The sequence below is a fragment of the Antrostomus carolinensis genome, unplaced genomic scaffold (genome assembly GCF_000700745.2).
Source record: "Antrostomus carolinensis isolate BGI_N321 unplaced genomic scaffold, ASM70074v2 scaffold43281, whole genome shotgun sequence".
In the NCBI taxonomy this organism is placed as follows: domain Eukaryota; kingdom Metazoa; phylum Chordata; class Aves; order Caprimulgiformes; family Caprimulgidae; genus Antrostomus; species Antrostomus carolinensis.
The window spans coordinates 23627-50929 of NW_010297072.1; the positions used below are offsets into that span (position 1 = coordinate 23627).

The 27303-nt window shown below is 36.2% G+C and overlaps 1 protein-coding gene across 1 annotated transcript in view; it reads right to left on the minus strand.

The window, feature by feature from the left end:
• Positions 1-26009, minus strand: part of CCDC171 (coiled-coil domain containing 171) — a gene marked incomplete at its 5' end in the record, with an annotated part of 38212 nt that extends 12203 nt beyond the window's left edge. The window contains 7 exons of the mRNA XM_010178465.2: positions 2685-2873; positions 4805-4972; positions 7037-7237; positions 9154-9243; positions 12097-12200; positions 17349-17451; positions 25871-26009. Coding sequence (XP_010176767.2) covers positions 2685-2873; positions 4805-4972; positions 7037-7237; positions 9154-9243; positions 12097-12200; positions 17349-17451; positions 25871-26009 — 994 coding nt within the window. The remainder of the gene's footprint in view (positions 1-2684; positions 2874-4804; positions 4973-7036; positions 7238-9153; positions 9244-12096; positions 12201-17348; positions 17452-25870) is intronic.
• Positions 26010-27303: the final 1294 nt, after the last annotated feature.

Sequence of the window (27303 nt, forward strand, 5' to 3'; positions counted from 1 at the left end):
TTTTTAGCTCCATCGACTCTCCAAACATGGAGACCACGGACAAAGAAGGCAGGTATCTGTAGAGTGCCTTGTTTACTGCTGATCTGTGATAAGGCCACTCTGGGAATTTCTGCCCTACAGAAAAAGAGTGAAACTGCTTTCTGATTACACCATCTATCTGACCTACAGTAACAGCTGTGAAGTAGTACCTATTAACATCCATAGACCCTATCTTGGAGTCAGGGACCCTGAACTGGACTGGCTGGGGACAGAAGCAGTGGCAGTTGTCATTGCTACTAAAACCTCTACATTGTGCAATGTTACATTTTAATTACAAAGAGACCATTCTGAAAACTCTATTGCAGTTCTTAGAACCCAAAACAATAATTTCCAAGACACATTACTCAGTTAACTCCTGAGAGTCTGAATTGACAGTCTTCAGTTTGCCGTCGCACATGTACCAACAATTGTAAAAATTAAAAAAATCTCAACCCAGGAGCTCTGAGGAGAAAATGTCTAGAAGGCAGCAAGGAACACTACTTGAAGACAAAGTCACAAATAAAAGGATGCATCCTATGATGTACCACTAGTTTGGTGCAGGACAGCAAAAATCACTCAACTTCCCTTTCCAGAAAGGAACACCTACAAGGAATTAGTTAATTAAACTGCTTGTAATTAACAGATGATATTTGGATGGAAAATACAGCAAATTGCTACAGTTTCCTTGTAGTGCTAGAATGTATGTCCTAGACCCACAGTTCTGCAACGAAATACAAAATACTGTCAAATTATATTCCACTTACACTGATTATATGTTTCTTATAAAATTTAATGAACAAGGGCCTGTTAAAATAATTAAATTTAAATACTGCATTCTGTATCTTTATGTAAACACTGGCACTCAGTAATATCTAAAAGACTCCGAAAACACTTCATAACTTGCGGCATGTTTTTCCTCGTTTCCTATGGAAATAAGGCTACAACATCAGCCTGTCTGCACACCTCTGATCCAACACAGCAGTGATCTTGCAGACAAATATGGCTAACAGGCTCAAAATGCAATGGGTAAAGGACAGTCAAGTCTTCTGAAAAACTAGCAAATAGGATTAGGACAGCCTCAGCAGCAGAAATCCATGGACCCTATGCATCCCAGAAAAAGAAAGGCTCAATCTGGTAGTTCTGAAGTCAGTCACAAATCAGAAATGCAGAAGAAATGAGACGACTTGTCTTCTTTGCAGACTGACACTGAATTTGGTGAGGAAGGCAAAATGGAACATGGGATGGAAAAAAGATGAGGCAAGTTTTTGTTGAATCATCTAAGTGTACACAGACATCGCGCTGCCTAGTTTACATTACCAGCTTGTACTACAACACTACAAAACCTGTGTTAGAAAACATGCCCAGTTGTTCCTAAGGAAAAGCGCTTTCCTTCCAGAAACCCAGTAGTCCTATACAACACGTTGGCAGATAAAGTCTTTTCCAGAAGATATGCCTAATGCACGTTCCACAAGAGAGCACCATGTTTTCAGTACATGCTCTGCTTGCCACCTACACAATTCAGCTGAGAAGACCAGTAAGTTCAATGACACCCCAAAGAATGGTGCAGTACTGCACAGCACTGGTTCTCCACAAGACGCTAGCGTTCTGAAAGAGATGACTCTGACCTTTCTTTTAAGTGGTGTCCATAGGAGGTAGAAATCCAAATTGTGTAACTCTATCTTTAGGAAGGAAAAGTAATTTTTAAAATTAAAATTAAGCTTCCTCATTTAATAATTCTTTTTGTTGGCAATGATATTATAAGCCAAAACTATAGGATGTTGGGGGAACTTAACATAACTCTGAATGCCACTTATTCCACTTATAGGGATGTTTTTAGCATTGTCAATATCCAATGTGAAATGTAAATATCAAGCAAAAAATATACACAAGATTTTAACTCATTCCCAATAAATTACCATAAATTACTCTGTCTAAAGAATACTTCACAAATACGTTTTTTGGAGGGCAAAGACTTCCAGGCCCAAAAATCAAATACAGGATTCTTCTGATGAAGGAAGTTTCAGATTGGCAGTCACAAATAACAAGGCATATCTTATTTCCTCTATTTCACAACACTTTCAAGTGAAACACATGTCAAGGAATGCAACTGTAAAGACAACGAAATGTGACTGTAGACAAACAGTAAAAATTTTAGACGGTAAAAAATTTTTCTAACAATCAATGACAACAGTTTTACACTTTGAACCACTGCTCACTGTAGTATTTGTATACCGAAGTTCTTTAATACTGTTGAACTCTACCACTGTAATTGCTAATCAGTTCTTAGGGTTAACAATGTATATACCTAAATTTATCCCCAGTTGACATCACACTACTGCTACTCTACAGAGTCATTGCAAAGCACAACACTGAAAAAAGTAACTGCTGCCCTATATAATTCTTAAAATAAGCAATTTCAATCCAGCAGCTTTAACTTTCTCAAAAAAAAAAAAAAAAATCATTAGCAACTGCTAGAACAAATCAAGCAAATAATTTCTGGAATGTTTTAAAGTCATTTATTTCTTAATGTAAGTGAAGCTAATACTCGCACAGTATTGGGGGGTTTTTTATTTTAAAGATATACTAAAATTGACAAACAACTACTAAAATAACCCATTAAATATTTACAAGAAAAAAAAAATAATCGCAAGTTCACAGCACCATACCTGTGCCCTTGCCTGAACTTCCCCAAGGAGACCTGAGTACTGCTGTTCCAAATACTTTTTTTGTTTCTGCCAACAGCTTTCCTGTGCTTTCATCTGTTCAGCCATTTTGCTAAAAGCATCTTCCTGGCTCTGCTGAAGCTCCTTTATAGTATCAGACTTGTTCTTACAAGCATATTCTAGGTGAGATATCTGTGTGACAAGCATTTAACAAGAAATTCTTTTACCTCTCAAAACACCTTTTTACTATAGTTGTACATATTAATTTAAGTACAGATTATTCCACATAAAATCTAAATTGTCATTTCTTCAACATATTCACTAAAATTAAGTATAAGCTTTTCAAGACAGACTACTTACTTGAATCTTGCAACAAAACTGAGACATATTTTGGAATAATGAATTTTCCTTGGTTTCAGTTTTGCCATACTTATATGACCTTGTAGATATCTTACCTTCTTTGTTGGAAACCTTAACTGGACACTTCCCCTATTTTTTTTTTAAACAAGTACATTAAATCTTGTGTTCCTAAATTAGTAATTCCAGTATACTAGTCCTTTAGTAGTTTGCAAGGATTGCAAATAATAATGAAAAAAGAGCCCTTTTTTTTTTTTTTGTTTTATTGGAAAGCCAAGACATCCCATACATTATTAAGTATTAAAATAATTTCAGAAAATTTTAATGTACCAAATTTTTTCTCACAATTCACTCATTAGTTTATGATGTGTTTTTCAACAAGCACGAAGTGATTCAATCTGTGGTTTAACTTTGCAGTTCCAATGCAAACTAAATGGAGGAATAAATCAAGCTAACAATCAACTCTAAATACACATGCCTACACTTTGTTACTGGAGAATATCAGAAAGATACCTTCCAAATAGATCGCACAAAACTTCAAGACAAAAATTTTGTTCTCAGAAAGCAAGTACAATATAGGTAACAACACTGTCCCAAATCCCTGAAAAGCTGCTAAGTACATGAAAAGAGCCCTGGAGACCACGCCATCAATCTCAATATGCATAATAAATTAAAAATCAAGAAACAATAAGACACAAACCCCCCAAACACTGCCAACAGTGTTCACTCCCTTCCCTTCCATTCCCTTTACTCCTCTAATTCAAAAGGTAAACAGAAATTTACATCCAATCTGCATAATTCAGATTTTATACTGTCCCTCTTTAGTAACTTCCATTGAGCACCGGGGTATTTATTAAATGATGGGCAGTCAAAATGATTCACTATTAACCAGTCCTGTCCCTTATCAGGCCAGAAGAGCAGTCACAATTCCAGCATACAAGAAATGTCCGAAAGAGGTTTTCCCTTCCAGTGCCTAAAGAACAAGATGTCAGGGCAGCCAAGATCTGGAGTCACTCTACTAGAGTGTAGGACTGGTGTGATCAATGGAGCCAGAACATGAACTGAAATCCTAAAGACTGGCACATGTTTGTCTATGGAGCCAGTTTCAGTTATTTAAAAAGAGGTCTATTTTTTCCTAAAAACACAGAGATTTTTGTGGAGAAAGGCCACATAAGCTTATTCACATTAAAATAATTCAGAAATGTACAGCTTCTTCCTTAAACACATATTGACATGTTTTATAAAAATAAGCATTTGCTATTGTATTTCTGAATACAAATTTCATAACCAAAAAATTACAATTAAACAAAAAATCCACACTGGCATGTTTTCAGATAGTACCTCTGAATCATAAACATGTAATTTAAAGATTATATTCCTGGAGTAAGTGCATTTTGTTTCTGTTTCATGCTAAAATAAAGACTTGCTTTATTAGTGTAAATGACTAAGTCCTTTGAATTGCTTCATCAGTAAGATTAATTTATTTTCTTTTAATTAGGTCCCTGTGGCTAATATTGGCTAGTACTATTAGCATGTCCTGCACAGAAAGTGGAGCTTAGAGACTTCATACAGACTTCAGTCACATTTACATGCCCACAGCAATGGCATCAAACTGAGTTGTAGACAAGCCATAATTAATGGTATTGAATTATTAACGTCCAAATTCTTTTTGAAATAAGATGAATGTCAGTTCTTTTTAATGATACTGTGATGTGGACAAATGTCACTGAATTTAATAGAGGTAGCTGGTGCCTAAGGACACTTACCTTCTCATTAGCCCTGCTGAGGTCTAAGATCAGGGCATCAACATTCTCCTGCAAGACTGTACAAAGCTCAGGCCAAGAGAATCTATCTAGGATGCCTTCTGGTTGTTTTATAAGCACACAGCCTGCTACCAAACGCTGGTATAAGCTATGGAGGAAGGTTAGCTTCTCCTGAGAGAAAAAGAAAAATTAACTGTTATATTTGAACAGTGTTAGAATCCAAAGAGAGGCATCCTATGTGTAGTAATATGAGCTGCACGCAGCTGAAAACAAACCACAAAGCTCATTCTCAACCTTTTCAAAATTCCTCAATTCCTTGTTCATACTGGCAGTCATACATACTAAAGCCAGATTAAGAAAACAGTTTTCACAAAATTTTGTCTAATCAGACACAGCATATAAATAAAGCAAGCCCAATCCTGCAGTGGTCACAACCTGATACAGATAAAAATTTTCATGCTATTAGTAGATGCAATTTAATCATTCATGTTTACTCTTTCAGGTACATTCAAGTTGTACCCACTTCCAGCATCTGCATAGCACACAGAAAACTGATTGGCTTGGTAGCACAGCACACTGGTTATACAACTACCACTCGAAAGTCTTCTAGAAATTATTTTGCATTGATTATGTATGACTAAACAGCTAGACAAAATAGGCTTACAGCTTCATCAGTTAAATTCCACAAGCCGTGCCTCATTTATTTACACTGATTTTAGTCAGCAGTATAATAAATTGATGAAAGTTATAAATAAACTTCAGCAGCAACAGCATGCAACAGAAATTCCAGCCTTCATCATTTTAGTACATACATGCAATTTAGCAGCTTCTGATTAAGACAATAGAAAGTTGTACCTCAAAAGCCACAAGAAACAGAGCCTTTACTCAAAGTCAGTAAAACATTGTAAAAGTTGCCATAGTTTTCCATAGGCCTCAGATAAGGCTTTACATTAAGAAATTGTGGATGACCAAGATCACAGAATCACAGAATCGTTTGATTGGAAAAGACCTTTGAGATCATGGAGTCCAACCGTACCTGTCCACTACTAAACCATATCTCTGAGCACCTCATCTACCCATCTTTTAAACACCTCCAGGGATGGTGGCTCAACCACCTCCCTAGGCAGTCCGTTCCATTGCCTGATACCACAGAACAATGGTATATGGTTTTTCTATTACACTTAGAAGCATTTTCTCACAATTACTTAATGGTATTTTAGGCAATAAAAAATTGTAGTTTAGCTTAGTTAAACTTTGTTTCTAGCACATCTCCTAATTCCCCAAGGGAAATCCAGTGTGCCACCATCATTATTACATTTTTGCTTGAGCTGTGATAAACCAACGATGGCAATTATCCATTTGGCATGAAAAAAGGGATCCCAAGATCTCAAATCAATTCACACATGTTGAATGCAACCACAGTGCTGTAGACGTGCTGACTTTACAATACAGTCAGGCTTCTAGTTTCCTTGACTTTAATCATTATCTGATGTGTATAACAATTCCAGCTGCTTCATGTGGACCCTATTTAAATACCAGACTGTAAAAGAGGTGGAAAGAATGTTTCCTTTTTACTCATTTGGCATCCACATCCAAATTTGTGGAAGTAATTAGCTCAATATGCACAATAACTATGATAAAGAATATCATTGCTATTGCTAGTACAGAACTTCTCTATTAGGTGGGGGGAAGCACCAAAATTAACAAGTGTAAACAAACATAAGGTAAGAGAGAAGGCTTTGTGAAGCAATTCCCACATATAGCACACCTCAATGAGCTAACTGGTCACAAATAAAAAATTCCAGGTTTTGTGGCACACAGGCAAAACTACCTCAATTCCACTTTTTCTACCTATCAATTGCCATGTGAATCAGTAATTAACAACACATGATGATGATACTACTGTATGTTTCAACTACAGAACATTTTTGTTAACTTTCAACCTGAAAGAAAGAAATAATTGTTCATCAGGCGTAGCTGTTTAAATGAACTCAGTTGTTCAAAAATTCAAAATACTGAAAGGGTTAAGCTATTACTTCTGATATAGAAGGAAGGAGAACCAGTATGTCCTGAGATCTTGTAGATATTAAATACATATTTGAAAATATGTATCTTAAAATCCTATTTTGGGGATAAATCTGTTAAGACTAAGAGTAACCATCAGATGTATGTAAATGTATAAAGTTGAGATTAAATAAAGACTCTTTTTGACAGTCATCTTGTCTCTGGTAATACCTCCATATCCTTCTGGTAAGCCCTGGTAAGCTTCTGGATTTCATTTTCAGATTCTGTGGCATGTATTTTCTCCTCCTCCCAGCACCGCTGTACATTCTGTAGTTCCATTTTTAAAGTTCCTATTAAAGTCTCTCTGTCTGCACACTTAGTGTGCAGATGATTTAACTCTTTATTGGCATCAGACAGGTTATCCTGAGCTTCCTGTAGAACAGAGGCATGGAACAGAAAGGCTAGTAAGAATTTTGCTCTACCAAATGCTGCCTTGGTCCAGTGCTCAGCGTCTGAGGAAGCAAAGTGTCATATAGCCGCATGTGTTAAGAAGACTCCAGGGTAAGCTGACTGTATCTTGTCAATAATGGAATTTCAAAATTGACAACAGCTCTTCTCCACAGCTTGTAACTAAATGGCATCACAAATCCATCTCTGAGAGCTAAAAGTTCCATGATGCAGTGACCTTCAGAATCCTCTCTACACCCACAACTGAGATGCAGAATGCATGGATACAAGTTATCCTCTGCAGAGTAGAGAGCTGTCAGAGCTAGTGAAAAGACACATTATTTTTGTAAGTAAATCTCTGAGTTGTTACAGGTGAGTCAGTAGGCAACAGACAGCTGTTGTTACCCACTGTATTCTTTATCTGCATGATAAAAAAAAAAGAAAAAAGTGAGGACTCTGGAGATTTGACCATGGGAAGAAACTACTGATCAGAAACGGTCATAAATACAACCATTATCGTGCCAGTAACAAATCTCACAAGGTAAACAAAGAACTGAATACGCCCTTTTCAGACAAGAGATTGCTGAGATGGAGTAGACAGATACACATGCTTTCCTCTCCTACAAACACTGGACTTCCAGCACTGTTAAAGTTTGCTAAAGGTCAAACTGAAAGCATTGTTTGTTCTTCATAAAATCATAGCTGCTTATATAGGAAATATCATAGGAAAGATACTCCCAAATTCATCAGGCAATGACAACTTTTATTCTTCTTAATGAAAGTATAAAAACATTAAAGCAATGTTAAAATTCTAACACAACTGTTTTCAGACTGGATCTAGTTTTCACTCACATATAAAATTTTATTACCAAAAATTTAAAGATATCCAAAATTGGTGTACTGCATAAAAAACAGCACTGCCCATGAGCAGCAAAGCCAGTTTTTTCATTAAGAATACAAGTATCTGTTGCAATGGGTTGTAAAATTTTTAGATGTCTTACAAAGGTGCTGCAACAGAAGCAGATGTCTTAAGTCTTCTGAATGTAAATCAGTAAAGAAAGTTCAGCTCAGATTACAGGAGATCATGTGCTAGTATTAGTTAATATGAAGATTCAATGAGTGTTGCAGAAGTATCTGTGACTAAACTGAAGTGATAAAGCAGCATATCCCAGGAAAAGAATCTGAAAAACGCTGGGTGTAGAGACATTCTGTTTTGGCAGTAATATGATACACTGCCAGGTGGGAGATGAAGTTTAACCATGACCTCAGGACTTCCTCACTCCCTTGGCCATTGATGTAACCAGACAGGACATTACAAAAGCAGTGTGCCAGCCAAAAACAGAAAAAAAAAAATCTTGTTCAGAAACTAAAGAAAAGGGTTCTTGAGTGTTTTTATCAGCTCCCAGGTAGACTTTATTCTAAGAAATTTTGGGCTGCACATTGTACAACTGTTAAGGATGACCTGATACTTCATACATACATTAACTTGCCTGATAAACACAAACAAACAAACAAAAATTAACAAAGGACACGACATCTTTAATAAAACATGCTTCCATATCAACAGAGGTAATTAAATTATTTTCTCCTTTTCTTGAGAAAAACAGTTAAGTGAAAAAAAAGACTGATGCCAATTTCAATATAAAACAATACTTTGCAAATTGATAAATGTATTTTAAACTATTTCAGAAGTGCAACCATTGAAATTATCAGTAATGTAGTCCAAGGTGGTAAGCAGAATAAAGCAGCATTGCTCACACAAGCTTACAAGGTAAACCTGTCTGCTCCACAGAATAAAATGATACAGAAACGTATTCTGATAAGAAAAAAAGATACTTTAAATCCAGAAAGACACTTTTTGCAGAACTTTCAAATTTTAAGTTAAGTTCATGAAACCATACCTTAAGGTCTTGACTTAAAGCACACATTTTCTCTTTGGATATCTCAAGTTCTTTTGTCATCTTCTCACACAAAGCTTTCATTTTCCCAAGCTGTGAAAAATACAGAGGTCAAACAGGCTTTTACAGAAAGACTACATAATCACTTGAATATAAAGGAAGAATTTTGTATCTAAAAGTAAAAAAAAAAAAAAGTTTTAAATTCCTTTGACAATATTTATACTCCATACAACCTAAATAATGTGCCATTGCAAAAGCACTAAATAACTGGTTTATCATGATTTAAGACATATATCAGTGGTAGAATCCCAAACTGAGTCCACTATTAACTTTCCCATTAACTCTCGAATTATCTGACAAAAACACAGACTTTTAAATGCATTTGAAAATGTAATAAATTCAGATTATGATCTGACAACTGGTTTGAGAAAACAAGTTTTCAAAGTCAGTGGCCACTCACAGAAATTGTCCAGGTACAAGCATGATCTCTACTTTTTACTGAGTGCCGGATAGTACTCATATACCTGCAAAATGCAGTATGTTCCCAAGAGGCATGGTAATTACTGAACTGTTTGTGGTGCTATAAGGCCATGATATGTATTAGCTTCACTTTCCACTTTCAAAAAAGATAACAACACATCATTATAATCTGTACCTTTGGTTACCTGATGATGAGGTTAGCAATATAAATGTCTGAAAGAAAACACTGAATAGAAATGTATTATACCGCAGGTTACTGCCGGCACTTGAACATTAAGGCGCAACTCAGAAAGAAAAATATCCCATTTATGGAATTTACAAATTACTTTGGAAACTATTTTTGTTCGATCTCACATCAGGAGACCTGGCAGAACCCTTAGAAATAATTAAAGAATGCTACTGGAATATTTCCAGACTTTTTGTTGGTTTACTAGCCTTCTCTCTCCCCCCAAACATATTCTATCCTCTGCACTGTACAGAAAGTCAAAGCTTGTTAACTGTCAAAAACAAAACACTTATACACCTTTCAGTCACACAAATTAACAAGACTATTTAATCTAACATTTAACACAGTAAGTTAAAGGTGAAACATGACCAAGTTTACCAGCATACTTCACATGTACATACAGGTGTACACATATATTACCTCCATCAGTATGTGGGGTCTTGTTGAAAATCTCTCTATAAAAAGAACCACTACATAATTACTGAAAACTAAACCCTTACTGCCATGTATTAAAACATCCTGTTTTTATTGCACAGTGCCCTTCATAGTCCCTTTGTGCACTATTGTATTATTAAAAAGTTTTATTACTAAACATATCTAATATATAAAAAGTCAAAAGCAGAGTTATCTATGGGGGCAGGGGTAATCAAGAAGGACAGAGCACTGCCCTTTCTGTGCACTATGAAGGTGCTCAGTGATCTCTGGCTCTGTATGACAACTTCAGGGTCAGTCACACACAGTCCTACTGGGAAGTCCTGTGGCAGGTCATCAGTTGGTCCTGCTCTGCTTGCGATTTATTTTCCTTGACAGTTCATTCTTCTTTCTGTCAGAATACTCTCTTTGCTTTCTTAGCAGCCACCCCCTTGGTCTCCCCACTGCTGTCTCTGGCACAGTTTCACAACAAAGCACATCACTAAGCCAAAGCCTGCTGAGTCGACTTCTCAACTGTGCTGCCTATCACGTGACATTCCTCCTCCCAAATAACAATTCGCTGTGGGTAATATGTTCCTAGTTACTCTGCAGCTTCCAGACCCGGGTCTCAGAAGAGTTTCATAATGACTATACACATCGGTTCTCTTATCTCTCTGGGAGAGACCTAACAGTGCTTGCTGTTTACAAAAGTATAATTGTTTCCATGGTCACTTATTTTTGCGCCCATTGAACAAACCCAAAGGTCTTGTGGGAGACCATTCTTTTCCCAATAAAAGGGGCCAAGCAGATATATTTTTCTTCTGGATTTTTCTAGGCTTTGGTTTGTTGTTTTGTTGTGGATTTTATTTTAAAAAAACAACCCAAAAAACATTGTGAGTGACTAGCTAGACCATGCAATTGTCAAAACAAAAAGACAAAACCTAGAAAAGAAAAAACAGTAGTGGTATTTTTACAATCTTATCACACCTTGCCTTTTTGTATTTGTCAATTTTATTCAAAGATAAGCTGATTACAAGTTTGTACAGAAAGCTGCAGTTAACTTCTCTCTGCAGCTTTTAAAGCCACAAATTCATAAAACATTTACATGCAAGAGGATTAGTTTAATCACATTAGCAATACCAATGAGAAAATAAATGCAAGATTGTGACTTTTCAATCAGTGAAATAAAAAGTCAGTATGACTGCATGAAAAACATTTGATTTTTTTCAAGAGTAAGACTTCCAAAATTGAAATGTTTCCATTATTGTCTTAGACAACTTAAAGAAAGTATTGTCATGGTTCTATTTTATTTGAAAAGACCTCAAAATAGCACCAAGACGGATTTAATCATAAACACAATGACCTCAGAAAATTATGACACTTTTAAAATGTAGAAGGGCAAGCACATTTACATAACCGATACTAATGACTGTTGAGGCTCGAGCGTCGTATATTTAGGAATACTGTGGTATATACACTGTCCAACTCTTAAATCATCATCTTTTAACTGAAATCCTAGATACAAATGGCTCATTTTCCTGAATGTTTATTGAAAATAATAACACCAACAGGTATAATAAAAAACTAAAACCAAATTAAACTGAAAAGAAAAAAATCAAAAACCTCTTCTTCATGTGTGCCCAAAATGTAAGTGAAACTTCACTGTAGGGCAGGCTTAGAGAAATAGTAGTGACAGGGATTATTTCTTTGGCTATACATGAAGCTGTCAACTCAACATTCACACTCTTCTGACCTTTTTTACAAGCAAAGTGTATGTACTGCTGCAGGCCAAAGGCGATACATATAGAGTCAAATAGTGTAAGTGTTACCTCATTAGACGTATCTTCCAGCTTGTTCTGGTAAGCTGTCAAGGTACACCTCAAAGTCTCAAGGACAGAGAGGCTTGGAGGTTTATCTTTGTCCTTACAAGTGCCTGAAGAAAAATACAGAATGAAAATTAGGCCTTAAAGCCACAGAGAGAAAACTACTCACCCTGAATGAGAGGTATGAAAATTAGTTAGGGCTTCAGTGACAATACAAAACACTGAACAGCAGCCCTGTTTGCCACAAGAGATGCAGCTGAATAGCCATACTTTCACAGTAAATACAGCTGAAAGACATTTGTATAAAAGCTTTAGCACACGATACAGAACTGTAAATTCTGGATTACATTTTAACCTAATGTATTTGGTATGCTGTCTGGCACATAATTTCTACTGTGGTCAAGTCTGTGTCATGTTGTCAGACCCGCCAACTTTAAAACCACACAATAACATGCTTAGAAAAACATGTTGCCTGAAAGCTAAGTATGTTACACTTTTCCTGACATTATTTTGCTGTTTTGACTAAGCATGCATTTTATAATGTAGTACTTCATATACTCAAAGCTTTACTGAGCCAAAGATCACATGACTATGTTATGTTTGGAGAGGTCTTAAAAACATTTTAAATTATCTTGAATTTCATTCCAAAGGAAATAATAAAAAAAGTTACTATCTGTCTGCACAGTCGTACATAACGTTTCAATTATAAATCTTAAAGCTGATATATCCATTATATACACACTACACTTACTTATTAAACCTTTAGATGGATACTTCTGATCTGGGTGATTTAATTAGGGACATACGAACAACTTTGTGCATTCCAAAGCCCATAGTACAATGTGCTAAGAAAGCAAAACAACACTGTATTGATCAACAGGTCACGAGATGTCAGCTGATATTAAATTTCCAAGAACAAACTATTCCTTTTTTCTGGTGTTACAGCAAAATAGCAGGTTATTGGCAGATTCTTCTTCTTGGCATTATTTATATTCGTATGCAGCACCTAGAATCATAGAATGAATCATAGAATGGTTTGGGTTGGAAGGGACCTTAAAGATCAGCAGGGACACCTTCCACTAGACCAGGTTGCTCAAAGCCCCATCCAACCTGGCCTTGAACACTTCCAGGGAGGAAGTGTTAAACTTAATTTATACTAATGATAGTACCATTTTTTCCACAAGTCTTAACATGTTCTATAAGCAAAACTAACTTTACCAATGGTAATAGCATCCTTATTTTGCAAAAATACAAACAAAAAAACCCCCAACAAATACACCTGTGACATTTGAACTGCAGAGGGACTAAACATTCATAACTCCCAGCAGAACTACATGATGATACAGGTGTTTATCACCTTTGAAAAGTCAGTGTCACTAAGCAATTTACCTAGGGAGTCTCACAAGTCAAATCGGCTACTGAACTCTCTTTTCTTTGGCTCTCCATAAAATTTTGTCAGCTAGAGGAGGTATATTTACAGACTTGTAGGTTGTTTTGGGTTTTTTTTAAGAGTACTATGGTTAGTGTTACCTAATAAGCGTGATAATCTACTCACAGCATTATACAAAAATGATATGTTTGTCCTGTAGGCTATACATAATGCACCAAGTCAGTGGAAAACTTAGATGTATGCAGAAGTTGGAAAGTACTGCCAACAGTGGTTATGAGAAAATCTTCAATTTATTGCGAGCCTCTTCTCTCGCAGCTCTTTGATAATACCCGAAAGCATAGAGTATTATTCAGATTGGACACTAACCTTTCACTTTGACTGGCCAGCCAACTTTTACTGTCAAAGTCACATCTAGTTAAACTAATGCAGGTTTGCAAGACTGCTTTCAGAAACAGGAGCAAGAGTTGCTCTACAGTACACAAGTGAATTTAAGAAGAACGCACATCCCAGTGACAGACTTCTGCTCTGTCCTATCAGCCACTCCAGTGGACACTTATTTACCACAGTTTCTAAAGGTCTACAGAGGCAGGGAAAAGCAAAATCTTCATAATGAGACTCCAGTGCCCTTAACCAGACCTCCAAGTCCTCGAGATGTCCCACTTAGCAATGTAACACTTACAATCAACCTAAAAAGAATTTGTAAAAACTGATTTTTTGTGAGAAGTTTAGATTTCACATTTAAGAAAGGGACTAGTAACACCTTACTATCATTTTTATCACTTAACCACAGCTATAGTTTAAGGTGCACAGTGCTCCAGTCCTATCTTCTCAATTACAAGAGTGACTTCTCACTACTACCCACTGTAGGAATATTTTGCAGTAATCATGTTCCACAGAAAAAATAAAGTACTATTCTTCCATACTTCTAGCTCTACAGAAGTTGTATCTCACGATTCTCATTCTATTTAAAATAATATCTATTAAGTCAATCTAGGGGTTGTCTTCCATCCCACAGTTTTCATCAAGCTAAATAATGTATCTTCATTTCTAAAGTCCCAACCTGCAATGCTGTCACTGAAACATGCCTCTGAACTACCTTAATTTATACCATGTTTGCCAAAACCAGACTTCTGCCAGTAAACTTCCCATGCTGGCTTTCCTTGCCTTTGCTGCAACCCTATTTTCTAGGCAGCACAGTCTGCCAACAGAAATACCAGATTTTACCTTCCTGCTCTAGCTGAAAACAAGCCTATGGCTTTAATACTGGTCAAATGTGGTCTGTCTTTATACAACTATGCAGGAGACATGCAACATAATCCAAACAGCACTCTCTTGCCAGAGAGGCCCTACTTCAGCAATGAGCAAAAAAAGACCAACCAACCCACCCATCAAAAATACAATACTTGAAGGAAGCATTTGTCCAGTATCACCTAAGCATTTGGGGGAAGAATTCTGGGAAAATGACAGATTCAACAGGAGTTTGACAGGAAGTGAGTACATTCTTAAATCTGGTGCTTCAGATTTTCTACTAACAGTACTGGGCCTGGCTAGGAGAGAGTTAAGTTTCTTCATAGTGGCTCTTATGGTGCTGTGTTTTAGATTTTTGATCTAAACTGTACTGGTGGCCAACACTAAACGGTGACACTAACTCAAAGCAGCTAACACTCTTAGCACTTTATACTTAGTTCACCTTTTTTTCAAGATTACTACAATCACATATTTTTTCTTCCCTGAAATGAAGACAAACTTCTCTGTCAACAAACTCTGATGCTGAATAACTGCAAAATATGAAAAACTGAACAGGGACAAACTGAAATAGCACAAATTTCCCAATAAGAGTAAGAATGATGTGGAAAATTTATGAAAGTCACTTAAAAAGGAGAAGACACAAATTAGTGCTTGTTATTTTGGAACATATAAAGAAAAAAATAACTTCTAAAATACTTTGGTTTTTAATCTAAAAACCATAAATTTTTCTTTTTCCTGTATAGCCCAATAATCATAGCCCAATCAGCACTTAAATGAAGAGGTTGTACCTTTAATATTTAAAGATTTTAAAGTACATCTCTCAACTACTTGAGCTGAAAGTTAAAACCAAGAAAGAAAGACTGCCCAGCAAGTTGTGGCTCATGTAGCCCCTCATATGCTAATGAGACCACAAAGATTTACCTACATTTTTACTTTTATTGGCACCTAGGCATTTTCATTACAAATATGATTAAACTTCTTATTGAAAACTGAACAAAATACTGTTACATAATAAATTTGAAAGTACAACACAGAAAGGTAATAACATTAAAAATTTATGTTGCACACTTAGAAGCATAGTAAATACGTAGAACAAATGTCTAAGTCAACATCCATTTTAATATTAGGCATAAAGACTCAATCCACAGCAGAGCTACATTTGACCTTCTGCCTCAACTGAGCCTCTGCACACATGCTGAAGGTAAAAAAAAATAAAATTCTTTAAATAAGATCTCTCAAAGTTTACCTAAACAAAGCAAATTAATACTGAAGGTACTGTTACTGAATCCCTAATATTACAGAAAACAGGTCAAAGCTGTTTTCTGCAAGGTTTACCACTAGGGAGAACAGAAAACCTACCCAAAAGACAATTACTGCTTTGGAAACTGCACTTTGGCAGCAGCATCCAGCTCCCCCCAGAATTGCTGAAAACCCTCTGGGCACGTGGAACTTAGCAAGATTGAGGAAAACGTACAGTTTTGAACTTTCAGTCTGATGTACCTACAGTAAACAGGTTATTACCCACAGGAATTAGAATTATAATTACAGAATAAAACTGATATCAGTTCCCCAAAAAAATCATATAGCCCATATGAGGGCATCTATGCATCACAGATTCAAGACTAGGCTTTGAACAGAAATCTCAAGAAGTTCCTTTATAACAGTATCAGGTCCTAAAAAAAAAAAAAAATCTCTCTGTGAAGATACAGGAAAATGCATCTTAATTTAGAGGTGTTACGTAACCCATTTATGTCTACTGCTGCCAAAGAGTGCAGAAAGATATAATCACAACTTACACAGAATAAACTCATTTGCTCTTTAACATTGTGCCTGTTTTCTTCCAGTTTACTTGAAGTGTAAATTGGAAGAATTTTGTGTCTAGTATGTGATTTTCTAACAGGAACCACATAGAGAAAACTTTTATATACAGCTTTAAATGAAGATTTTTAAAAGTGTACTATTTTCACCTTTAAAGAAATTACTATCTTTGATGTTAAAGTTCAGCTTGTTTATGTTAGCCACTATTTCAAATATTTACACAGGCAGCAGTTTGTTGATTTTGATACAATAATTACATATAAAGCTAGGCAGCAGAGTGACAACCACTGACTTACAATTAATTTTAAAGGAAAGAGAGAAATATTTGTTCTTTATTAGATCAGATTAATGCAATACTGTACCAGTCCACAATCAACAGTAACAAGTATTGTGTTATATCATGTGTCCTACAAAACCTTTTTGAATATATGACCTTTAAGTTGCTGAAGGTTGCCTCAGAATTTGGCTCAGTTCAGGCAAAACATCTGTTCCCTTTGCAGGTATACTGTAAGGACTTTTTTCTCAGTTGGATTTGGAGCACAGCAAGTGAGCCCTTTTCTGACCGATCATATACACCCCAGCATTTGTAAATCAAGCTCTGGGCTGACAACAGCAGGTCCACATTCCGTCACCCTTTCTCAGCTAGCAAGGCCATTTGACTGCTGTGAGAACTGCTCTTATCATGTCATCAAATCAAAGCATGTTGAGAAGAGGGAATGCAAGAGGCATCTGCAGAATTCCCACAATGTAGTGACTTTGGAACATTGACAGATGCATCTGTCATTTTATACCTTCAACTAACCTGCTGTCCGCTGGCCTGACATAGCAAAGCTGTCCAAGAGTAACTCCAGCTCTCTCATGTTGTTTTCATACGTCTCTGTTAGAAAGACCTGGTGTTTCTTGGCCTTTATTTGACAGAAGAAACAGACAAGACAAGAGGGGAAAAAAAGAAACTCATTAAAATAGTAAACAAAAGAAATACAGATCACACTGGTATTTTTGTTCTCCTTTAAATTGAAATTCCTGATATACTTATTACTCCTTTTCTTGAGCCAAGAGATCTAACATAACATCACAAATAAGTAACACAGAACTCTGAAACATACTTAAAGTAGAACTAAAGGCTTCACATAGTAAAAAAAAAAAAAAATTGCTGTACTAAAATCTAGTCTTGATCTTCTTCTGCTTTAAAAATATCTTAATGAACATTAATTAACTGCTGCCCATCTACGCAAGCAATGAAATCTATTGTTACACCCTACAAGGGCATCCAGAAAGACACCAAACTACTGGCAAACAGGCTAGAAATTCATAATTTGGCACTCAGTCAAATCCCAAACCTATTCTCATTGCAAACCTGCCTACTTTGTTAATATCTTCCATGCTTGATAGTGATTTCTTCAATATTAAAAACTCCTCCTTATGCAGGGCAGAAAGGCATTACAGCAGATATTTTAATCACTACAATAGAAAGACTGTATCACTTCATTCTTTCAATTTCTATCTCGTATTAAAACTTGCAATTTTCAATGATATGCACTCGTAATTCCAGACAAGACCAAGGTCCTCTTGGACATACACAGCTCTGACTTCTCAAAGAAATGTACAATTTTAGCAGCTGACAAAAAGTAATACACGTCAGCAGTTTAGAAAACAAACAAACAAAAAACCAAACCCCCCAACAACAACCCTTCCTCTCAAATCAAGAGAAAATCAATTTTAAATAACTTCACGATTTTCTTACGACAAAGGTTATGCTCAAAGACATCTCATTACTTTTAATTACTCAATTTAGTTTTCTTCTAAATTCTAACACCTATTTGAGTAATTTCCATTTCTACTTGGTGATGAAAGGTTACCCTTCTTGTATTGAGAAAAATCCTACTGTTTTCTATTATATCTACAAACTATTATTTTAGTTATGCTTCACTGCATACGTAGGGATCCAGTCAATTTCTCAAGTGTGGGAAACATCCTCCCCAGGAAAACTGCTACATAGGGGGATCATACAACTGTCAGGCTAAAAACCCAATAATTGCATTTAATTCTCCACAGTGTTCTTCACTATTCAGTTTAAATATTTTATAAATTTGCTTTACTCTTTCAATTTTAATTATACGTACTATATATCAACTAATATATTATTCATATGTGTATTTCAATGTTAGGTCCCCTGTAGCATTTACACGCCTTTCCTTGTGTGAGGGTTTTTACTGCACTTCTAAAGAATTTCCAAGCCATTTATATACATTCAAAAATAACTATGTTTTAATTGTTACTCTAAAATTATCTCTATAAATAGAGCTTGTAATTGCTGAGGTCCAGTAAAAACATTTTATGGGATGCAAACAAATTAAAAAAATTTATTCTCACGTACTGATATCATCTCAAAGACCTCACATATTACAAATTAGAAAACGTAACAATATGATCAGCATCAGAATAAAATAAATACTCTTTTTACATAAACCGCTCCAGCAAAGACAAGGTCAGACTAAACCTTCCCAGAAAAACCTTTTTTTCATGGAAAAGTCAAATGTGAGAATTTTTTTTCAGTTTCCTCATCCATTTTTTTCTTTTGGTTTAGTTAATTTACAACAATTTAGTCAGTACATTCCAGTCTATTCAGCCTTCACTACTTCTCTGTGCTTTATCTGCTAACTGCATCCACACTCCCTAAGCCAATTTCAGTCTCTTTTTCAATGGCAATAAACATCAAAAGGAAATTCCGTAGACTAGCCACTTTCTCTACACTTCAGCTGCGAAGTATTTAGTATCATTCCTTTCTAACTTCCATTTTCAATCACTGTCCCCATTATGAGACACTGAAGAAAAATATATAAAACTACAGTGCTAGAAATCTAGGCACAGGTTAAGAGTCCAAAAGAGTCCGAACATATCAATCTAATTTCTTATGTCTCACTGACAACTATCTAATAAAAATGTGTAGAGTCACAAAATCATGGAACAATTTAAGCTGACAGGATCTCTGGAAGTCATCTGGTCCCACTCCTCACTCAAAGCAGGGCTATGCTTGAAGTCAGGTTAGGTTGCTCAGAGCCTTGTCCAGTCAAGTTTTTAGTATCAAGGATGGAGTTTCAACAACTCCTCCAGAAAACCTGTTCCAATATTTCACAATCCTCACTGTGAAGTTCCCCCCTCTAACAGGCAATTAGAATTTCCCTCTCTAAAACTTCTGCTTTCTCTCATACTCTCACTGCATAGCTCTGAGGAGAGTGTAGCTCCATCCTCTCCATCAGCACCCATTCAGTAGTTTGTGGCAGTAGCTGTAACTTCCTCAGCTTTCTTTTCTTCAGTTTGAACAACCACAGCAAGTATACATAACTCTTTACTTTGAAAAGGAAAATGGAGTCCACAAGTGTAGAAGTCAAACAAAATCAATTGCAGGTGCTGGAAGATAATCTTCTGCCAGATCCAGCTATTCCAGGAGATCAGATTACTTCCCTCCAAGGAACTCCATCCATCATCATATTTGTGTTATGGGATGCCATTACTGTAGAACTACAGGAAAGGTAATAGTGTGAGTGTTCCCTAGATTAAATAAAAGGGAAATCAGGTGACAAAGTGCTAAAGCCTTTACTTAAAGAGAGTTTGCTGGCCCGACCACATTAGTAGAAACAGGTAGAAAGAACACTTGTAAACTAACTGCTAGCTTTGCTTGACTTCCTGCACATCAGAATAGACCATTGACCTTGGAGGTCATCTTTGAAAATTATCTTGAAAATCAAAGGTTGCAGGAGGCCTATATGGATGCACAAGGAGTTCATAGAGTTACAGAATGGTTTGGGTTGGAAGGGACCTTAAAGATCATCTAGTTCCAACCCCCCTGCCATCAGCAGGGACACCTTCCACTAGACCAGGTTGCTCAAAACCTCATCCAACCTGACCTTCGACACTTCCAGGGAAGAGCATCCACAGCTTCTCTGGGCAACCTGTTCTAGCATCTCACCACCCCACAGTAAAAAATTTCTTCCTAATATTTAATCTAAACCTACCCTCTTTCAGTTTAAAGCCATTACCCCTCATTCTATCACCACCTGCCCTGACTAAATTCAGATATTAACTGGAAGCATAAAGGAGCTGGAAGAAGGCACAGGTGACCTAGAACAAATATAAAGACACTGTCCAAGCACAGAGGCATATGCTTAGAAAAGCCAAAATCCACCTTAAAGTTGAACCTGGCAAGGCAAGTGAAGGGCAACAGGAGAGGCTTCCTGAAGTACATAACCAACAAAAGGAAGATAAGGCAAAATACAGGCCTGATGTTGAATAGGGCAGATGTAGAACCTCCTTCAGGAATCCCAGGTCCCTGAGATCAGTGGTGAAGTCTTCTTGTGAAATTTGCACAAATATCTGATAATTTAAAATTCCTGAAATGTATTAGGACTATTTCCTATAGCCCCCAAACACCATTTCCTCTCTCACAAAATATTCAGAACAGGAGGCTAGAAACCAAACAATATGGGAAGAAAATCATACTTTCTGAACCCAGAATATATGCTGAATTGCAGCACATGCATTGCTTCCCCAAGCCAAACTCTGCATCCTTAAGAAAGCTCCAACTATCACAGAACATCCCTTGAGGACAAAAGAATTTCTGATGGAAAAATGTGTTTGGCAACATATTTACTTAACTATTAACTTTCAGACACAACCACACTTTTAAAGAAATTAAATAGAAGCCCAAGTATTTTCCATTAGAAGTACTGCAGGCTCCAACCAGAAGAAAATCTTTTTTCCAAATGCTTTATATGCTTATCCATAAGGATAACCAGAACTATTTGGAAAACCTACTACTTATAATAATTATTCCACCCACTGTCAGAATTACGCTAATCTTTCAGAAGCAGAGTATTTGCGTTTATCTCAGCAATTCCTTACTACCTTTGTTACAGAGGTATTTTCCTTAACTACCAGGATTCAATTTTGGTATGATTCCATCACCTGTTCCAGGAAAGAAGAGTCCCACTGATTTTTCAGCATTTTCCAAAAGCCATTGTTGAGTAGAATAAATGCAAACTTTATGCACACTTCCAGAATAGCCCACATGACCTGATACAGCAAACAAGTTCAGTAACATTTACAAAATAAACACATATGCAGGAGTTTGAGGCCTTTTCAAAATTAACTTATCAAAACCCCAGCCATATTATGGAGGGAACCGGGGTCCAGTTCTGCAACAACTGCCATTATTCCAAAAGAAATTTTTCTCTACTTTGTTTACAGTTACAAGGATTAACTTGTGTGGCTTTCTTGCACATGAACTAATTCACCCACTCGGGCTGCAGTATAAATCCCATCTGGTGATGGCAGAGCAAAAGACAAAGCCAGAACTATCCACATAGCCACCAAAAAGCAGTATGTTCAGATACTCCTTGAAAAGCATTTGGGTAAATTCTCTAAAAAAGCATCAGAATGTTTACCAGGCATGACCTTCAGGGAACCTTCAGAATCAAGGTAAAGTAAGTGAAAGTATAGAAATAGGGTCTCAAAATGACTGCTCTACAGTTAACAAAAAATGGGTTTGACTTGAGTGATGTTCTGTATAGCAGAATAGTGGCACAAATTTTAAGCGAACAAGTATAGACTGCAGTATAAAAAACAAAGCAAAACCCTCATTGACAATCTCCCTCCTTAGGCTACCATTTATTTTTTGCTCACATTATCTAATTACTGAATAATTAATAGAGTTTTTCTATTTTCTTATGTTAGCTAGGATTTTGCAAAGTCTGTGAAGAGGTCTTTAAAAAGTGTCTAACCATGTGTAAATTAAATATAATTTCTCAAGAAATTTAGTGTTTCCGTTTTAACTACAGAATGTTATGAAATATGACTTTGGGTTTTTTTAGGCTTGTCTTATTTTTTTTAGTCAGATAAAATTTTTCCAGAACTGGCACCTTTAGATTTTTTAGATGCCTGTCTTCAAACACTGGGACATCACAGCTTGAGTGACTTCTCCACTTCCAGAATAAATTACAAAATTGGTTTATTTGTAGAAGGTCATTTAAGCATATGCTTCAGACTTACTGGTCTTCTTAAATTCGGACAACAACAGAAGTAGCATCTGGGTAGAAACACTCCACCCCTGCGTTAAGGCATGCAGAATAAGAATCAAGGTAATGTAACTCACCCAAAACAAGAATCAAGGTAACATAATATTTAACAATCATTAGGACAAGATTAATGAAGACTGTGTCTCAGTTTTTTTAAACTGAAAGAAAAAGCTTCGTTCACAATAAATTGGCTGGATGAGATTTACATATTTGCCATTGAGTACCAGAGTCTGCTCCATCTAATTTGTAGGACAGAATCATAATCTTCAGGGTTTTTCACTGTCTGTTTAGTCAATACTTAAGACACTTTTGTTAAAGAACAATGGTTAATGCCCATGTCCAGGAACTAGATTATCAAACACTTCTGTTCTGACTTTCAGCTTAAAGTAACCTACAAGGCTGTGACAGACAGCCCAGACGCACACAGCACACAACTGTATGCGTGGCTGTAAGAGAAACATTTATATGCCACACAGAAAAAGACAGGCTCTGAGTGTAATCTATTACACTATTTATACACTAATTATGCTACTCCTGATAGTATCTATATAAAGATGAGGAAATCAATATACAGTTCTTCACAATTAAAGGAATTTTTACCAAAATATATTATTTTTAATGACTTTATTTTCTTAATATGCATTGTGGTGAATTGGCAACTTCCCCAAATTTCAATATACATTTCTCATAAAATAAAGGTTCAACGTCTCCCACTTGTCTGGTACTAAGAATTAAATATCTTCCATTACTAGGTGCCAGAAATGTAAATATCCTTAGTAACTTTAAAAACTATTAAAGACACCTCTTATTCTTTCCATGGGGCAGGAATACAGCTGGGGCTTTCAATTTAAAACAAGTTCTGAATCACAATGGCTATCCTTCCAAATTCCTATTCTTCATGCTAAAAATTTCTAAAAACCCTAGCTGGAAATAATGACAAGCTTGAGACCAATTTCCTCAGAAAAACATAATGGAAATCTTGAGAACCTGCTCATGCTGAACATTCATAAGCAGTTTTGTTTGATACCAACAGATCCTATCACATTTGATCCATGCAAATTTCTGGCAAACTTCTGCCACATGCTGATATTTAAAATTAAAAGCAGCATAACTACTTTACTATATACATTCAACTGAGTCATAAAAAAAAAAAGTGCTGTTCTTTTTCATATAAAGTTTCCAAATAACCTAAGTCTACTTCACTAAAAACAAAGAGCCTTCACTGGTTTGGTTGTATTTCCCAAATATTTTACAAACAAAAACATTACTTTGTATTATAGCATTACAATGATAAACCAATATAAGATTACCAGACTGGAGTGGAAAGGGCATATTCAGGATGTATAATGATAGTGTAAAATGTAAGAAAGTAATTAATAGATCAAGAAAGCCCAAGAGGGGAATTAAGGGAAGAGAACGCAATGATATTTTGACACAATTTCAGTATGGGTATAGGGAAGCCTTGTAACAGAATATGAAATCTTATCTATACTTGGTTTCTGCTAGTCTTCTGCTTTTTCATTTTGGGAAGAAAAATAACAAAAAGCTGAGTGTCTCAGTCCAGACTGAGTAAACAAGACCACACACAGGCACTCCTGCTTCCTAAACAAACACGAAAGTCTTCAGGAAAAATACAAATCCATCCAAGGTGATAAAAATCTAATCCCAAAGGGGACCACTAATACAACTCCACAGAAAATGAGTATTTTTATTACCTGTTCAAGACAGTCTTGTGGTTTCAAACCATTCCAGTAAAACAATTAAAAAAAACAGCTCTATGAATAAGACAGTTCTTTTAACTGAGACAATCTATTCTGCTTTTTACCTTTCAGTAATGTAATGTTCATTTTTAGTATACCATTTAGTACTGTTGTCATTATCAGAAACCTTGATCACGATCAAACCTTTGTCCTGAACTGCTGTCACATATAACATACATTTTACTAAGAAACACAAAACAAAAAGGAAAACTCGTATCACAGTGGCAGCTAGCAAGCTCTCAAGGTTCCTAGTAGAAATTTTTCAGCTTGGAATTGTATTTTATATTAATAAACAGCAATCATTATTGACTGTAGTCAGGGGAGACACTTGCTTTTGTCTCCTCATATACCTTTAATGCTTGATAAGATTACTTTTTTGGGTTAACTAGGCCAGCAAATGCCTTTTAATACATTAATCCTTGCATGGAAGAAGCTGTGTTTCTCCTAGAAAGAAGAAGGATTTTTTAATTTGATTTGCCTTCAATTTATTAGTTACCAGTCTGTCTTGGAAGTGGATAACACTAACACAATGTATGGAATAACTCCCATCAACTGAATAGAAGACACAAACAAGTCTGAAGATCCTCTGATGTAGGTCTCTGCTCCTGCCCACTGATTAGCACAATATCTGTTAGCAGCATGGAATAGACCATTTACATTCCATACTCACAGATTCAAGAGAGAGAAAGAAGAGAAATTTGCAACCCAGCATCAAAAAAAGTTTACATTGGCCAAGTGCAGAAATATAGCAAATGCTACTACACAACGGCAGAAGAGGTTTTCTGGGTATAGTAAGATTTTTGCTTTGTCTCTGCTGCTATGCAATAGGATGGCAAAATTGTTATTCAAACGGTAGAACAGTGGGAAGGCCCCACTGTCATATAAAGGAGAAAAGTCATACAGAAAAGGAGAAAGATTTCAGAAAATAATCCAGTAAAATAAATCCAACATGCCAAATCCACACCAAAACAAACAAACAAAAAAATCCCTCTGCTTTGTCACCTTCAAACAAGCAATTTTAAAGCAACTTCTACAGTCTAATGCTTGCACTAAAAACAAAATGTTACGTGCAATAGAAATAACCAAGCCTACAATGGCAGCTGAAAAAAATTTAGAGAAGAAAAAAGCTTGGGTAGAAAGACAGAACATTCTCCACAGAGCATCATAATCCACATCCACAAATTGCCTTCTTCGCCAGGAATGCAAACAGCAGTTACTCTCTACTCATAGCCATACTTTTAAAATAATTGTTTTCTGCAAGCAACTCTTCAGTTAAGTACATGGTGTATCACTTAAAATACATTTTCAAATTAGCTTCTCCAGTGTATAAGCTATATTTACTCACGTTTTACAAAACAAAGTAACATAAGCAAAATCAGAGCAACACAACGGCAGAGTTATTCCACAGCTCAGTACAGCAAAGGCAGATTATCTTCATAGTAATTTTAAAAAACGCTAAAAAAATGAGTGCCACAGGCCTTTTGTCTTACCATTGCAAGTTCCTCCTGTAACTCTCTGCAGGTTTTTTCATTATTCCCTAGTCTCTCAGAGAGGTCTTTAATCACCTTCTTCTTTTCCTCAATTTTCTCATTCATTTGCTTGTTTGTGGAGAAACACTCTCTTTCTAATCTGTAAAGTTACAATATTAGAACACTTATCAAAAATACTTTCGTCAAGTATACTACATACTTTTAAAGATAATCAGTGGATTTGGCACATACCATGTTAGCACATCATATGTCTTCTGAAGTTGTTTGGTTTTGGGTTTTTTTTAACTGAAGAAAGTTATATATTTCTTCTATGAAAGGATTTTCAGTAAGTGGTTACAGTTTTTCATGCTTGTGTTAGGCTTGTAGTCAAATTTATTTGTTTGCTTGCATATTGTCTCCAAATTACATACAATAAACACAACTGATCTTATTTTAATTAACACAGTAGCTCTCTTCAGAAAGACCATGTCATATCTTGCATAATCAACCCTCATTTCAACTACAAAGCTTGTTCCTAAAGTTTCCACCAACCTGACTATATTATACTCAAAAGGGCATTACTTCAAATTTTTCCACCAGCAGACTGTTCACAAAATTTCAAATAGTTCTTGTACTGTATCTGTACTGCTGGTACTCAGGAAAACACATACGTAAAGAAGCTGGTGCAGCTAAACAGGTAATTTGTGAGAAAGCTACAAGATCAAACAACAGCATAGACAAGACAGAAGCTGGGACAGGGATCCAAGAAAGAATTTAGAGATTGCCTGAGTGTGTAGGCATGACGTCAGGAAAGCCAAAAGCTCACTTAGAATTGATGTTTGCAAGGGATGATAAAGACAACAAGAAGAGACTTTGCCACTACTTTAAGGTAGGAAAGAAAACATGGACCTGCTTCTACACAGACCAGGTACTCTATCAACAGCAGACTGAAGAGAAAGTCACCACACTCAATGCCCTTTTTGCCTCAGTTTTCCCAGACAAGGTCTCACAAGCCCCTATGTCAGTGAAAGGGCTCAAAGAGGAAAACAATTGCTAGCAGTAGGTGAGGATTGAGTCCAGGATTACATAGTAATTACAGTAAGAACTCAACCCATAGAAATTGAAGAGGCCAGCTCTCCTGCCCTCCAGGGTTCTTACAAAGATGGCCAATGTCACAGGGAGGCTGCTCATTATCACCTTTTAAAGTTCACAGAGATTGGAAGCGGTCCCTGGCAAACGGAGAAAGGCCAATGTCACACCGCTATTTGGAAAAGGGAAAAAGGACAGGCTAAGGAACTACAGATCAGTTAGCTTCATTTCAGTCCTAGGAAGGTCAGGAAGCAAGTCCTCTTGGAACAAATATCTGAGCTCATGAAAGAGAAAAATCACAGAATCACAGAATCACAGAATGAATCACAGAATTATGGGGATTGGAAGGGACCTCAAAAGATCAT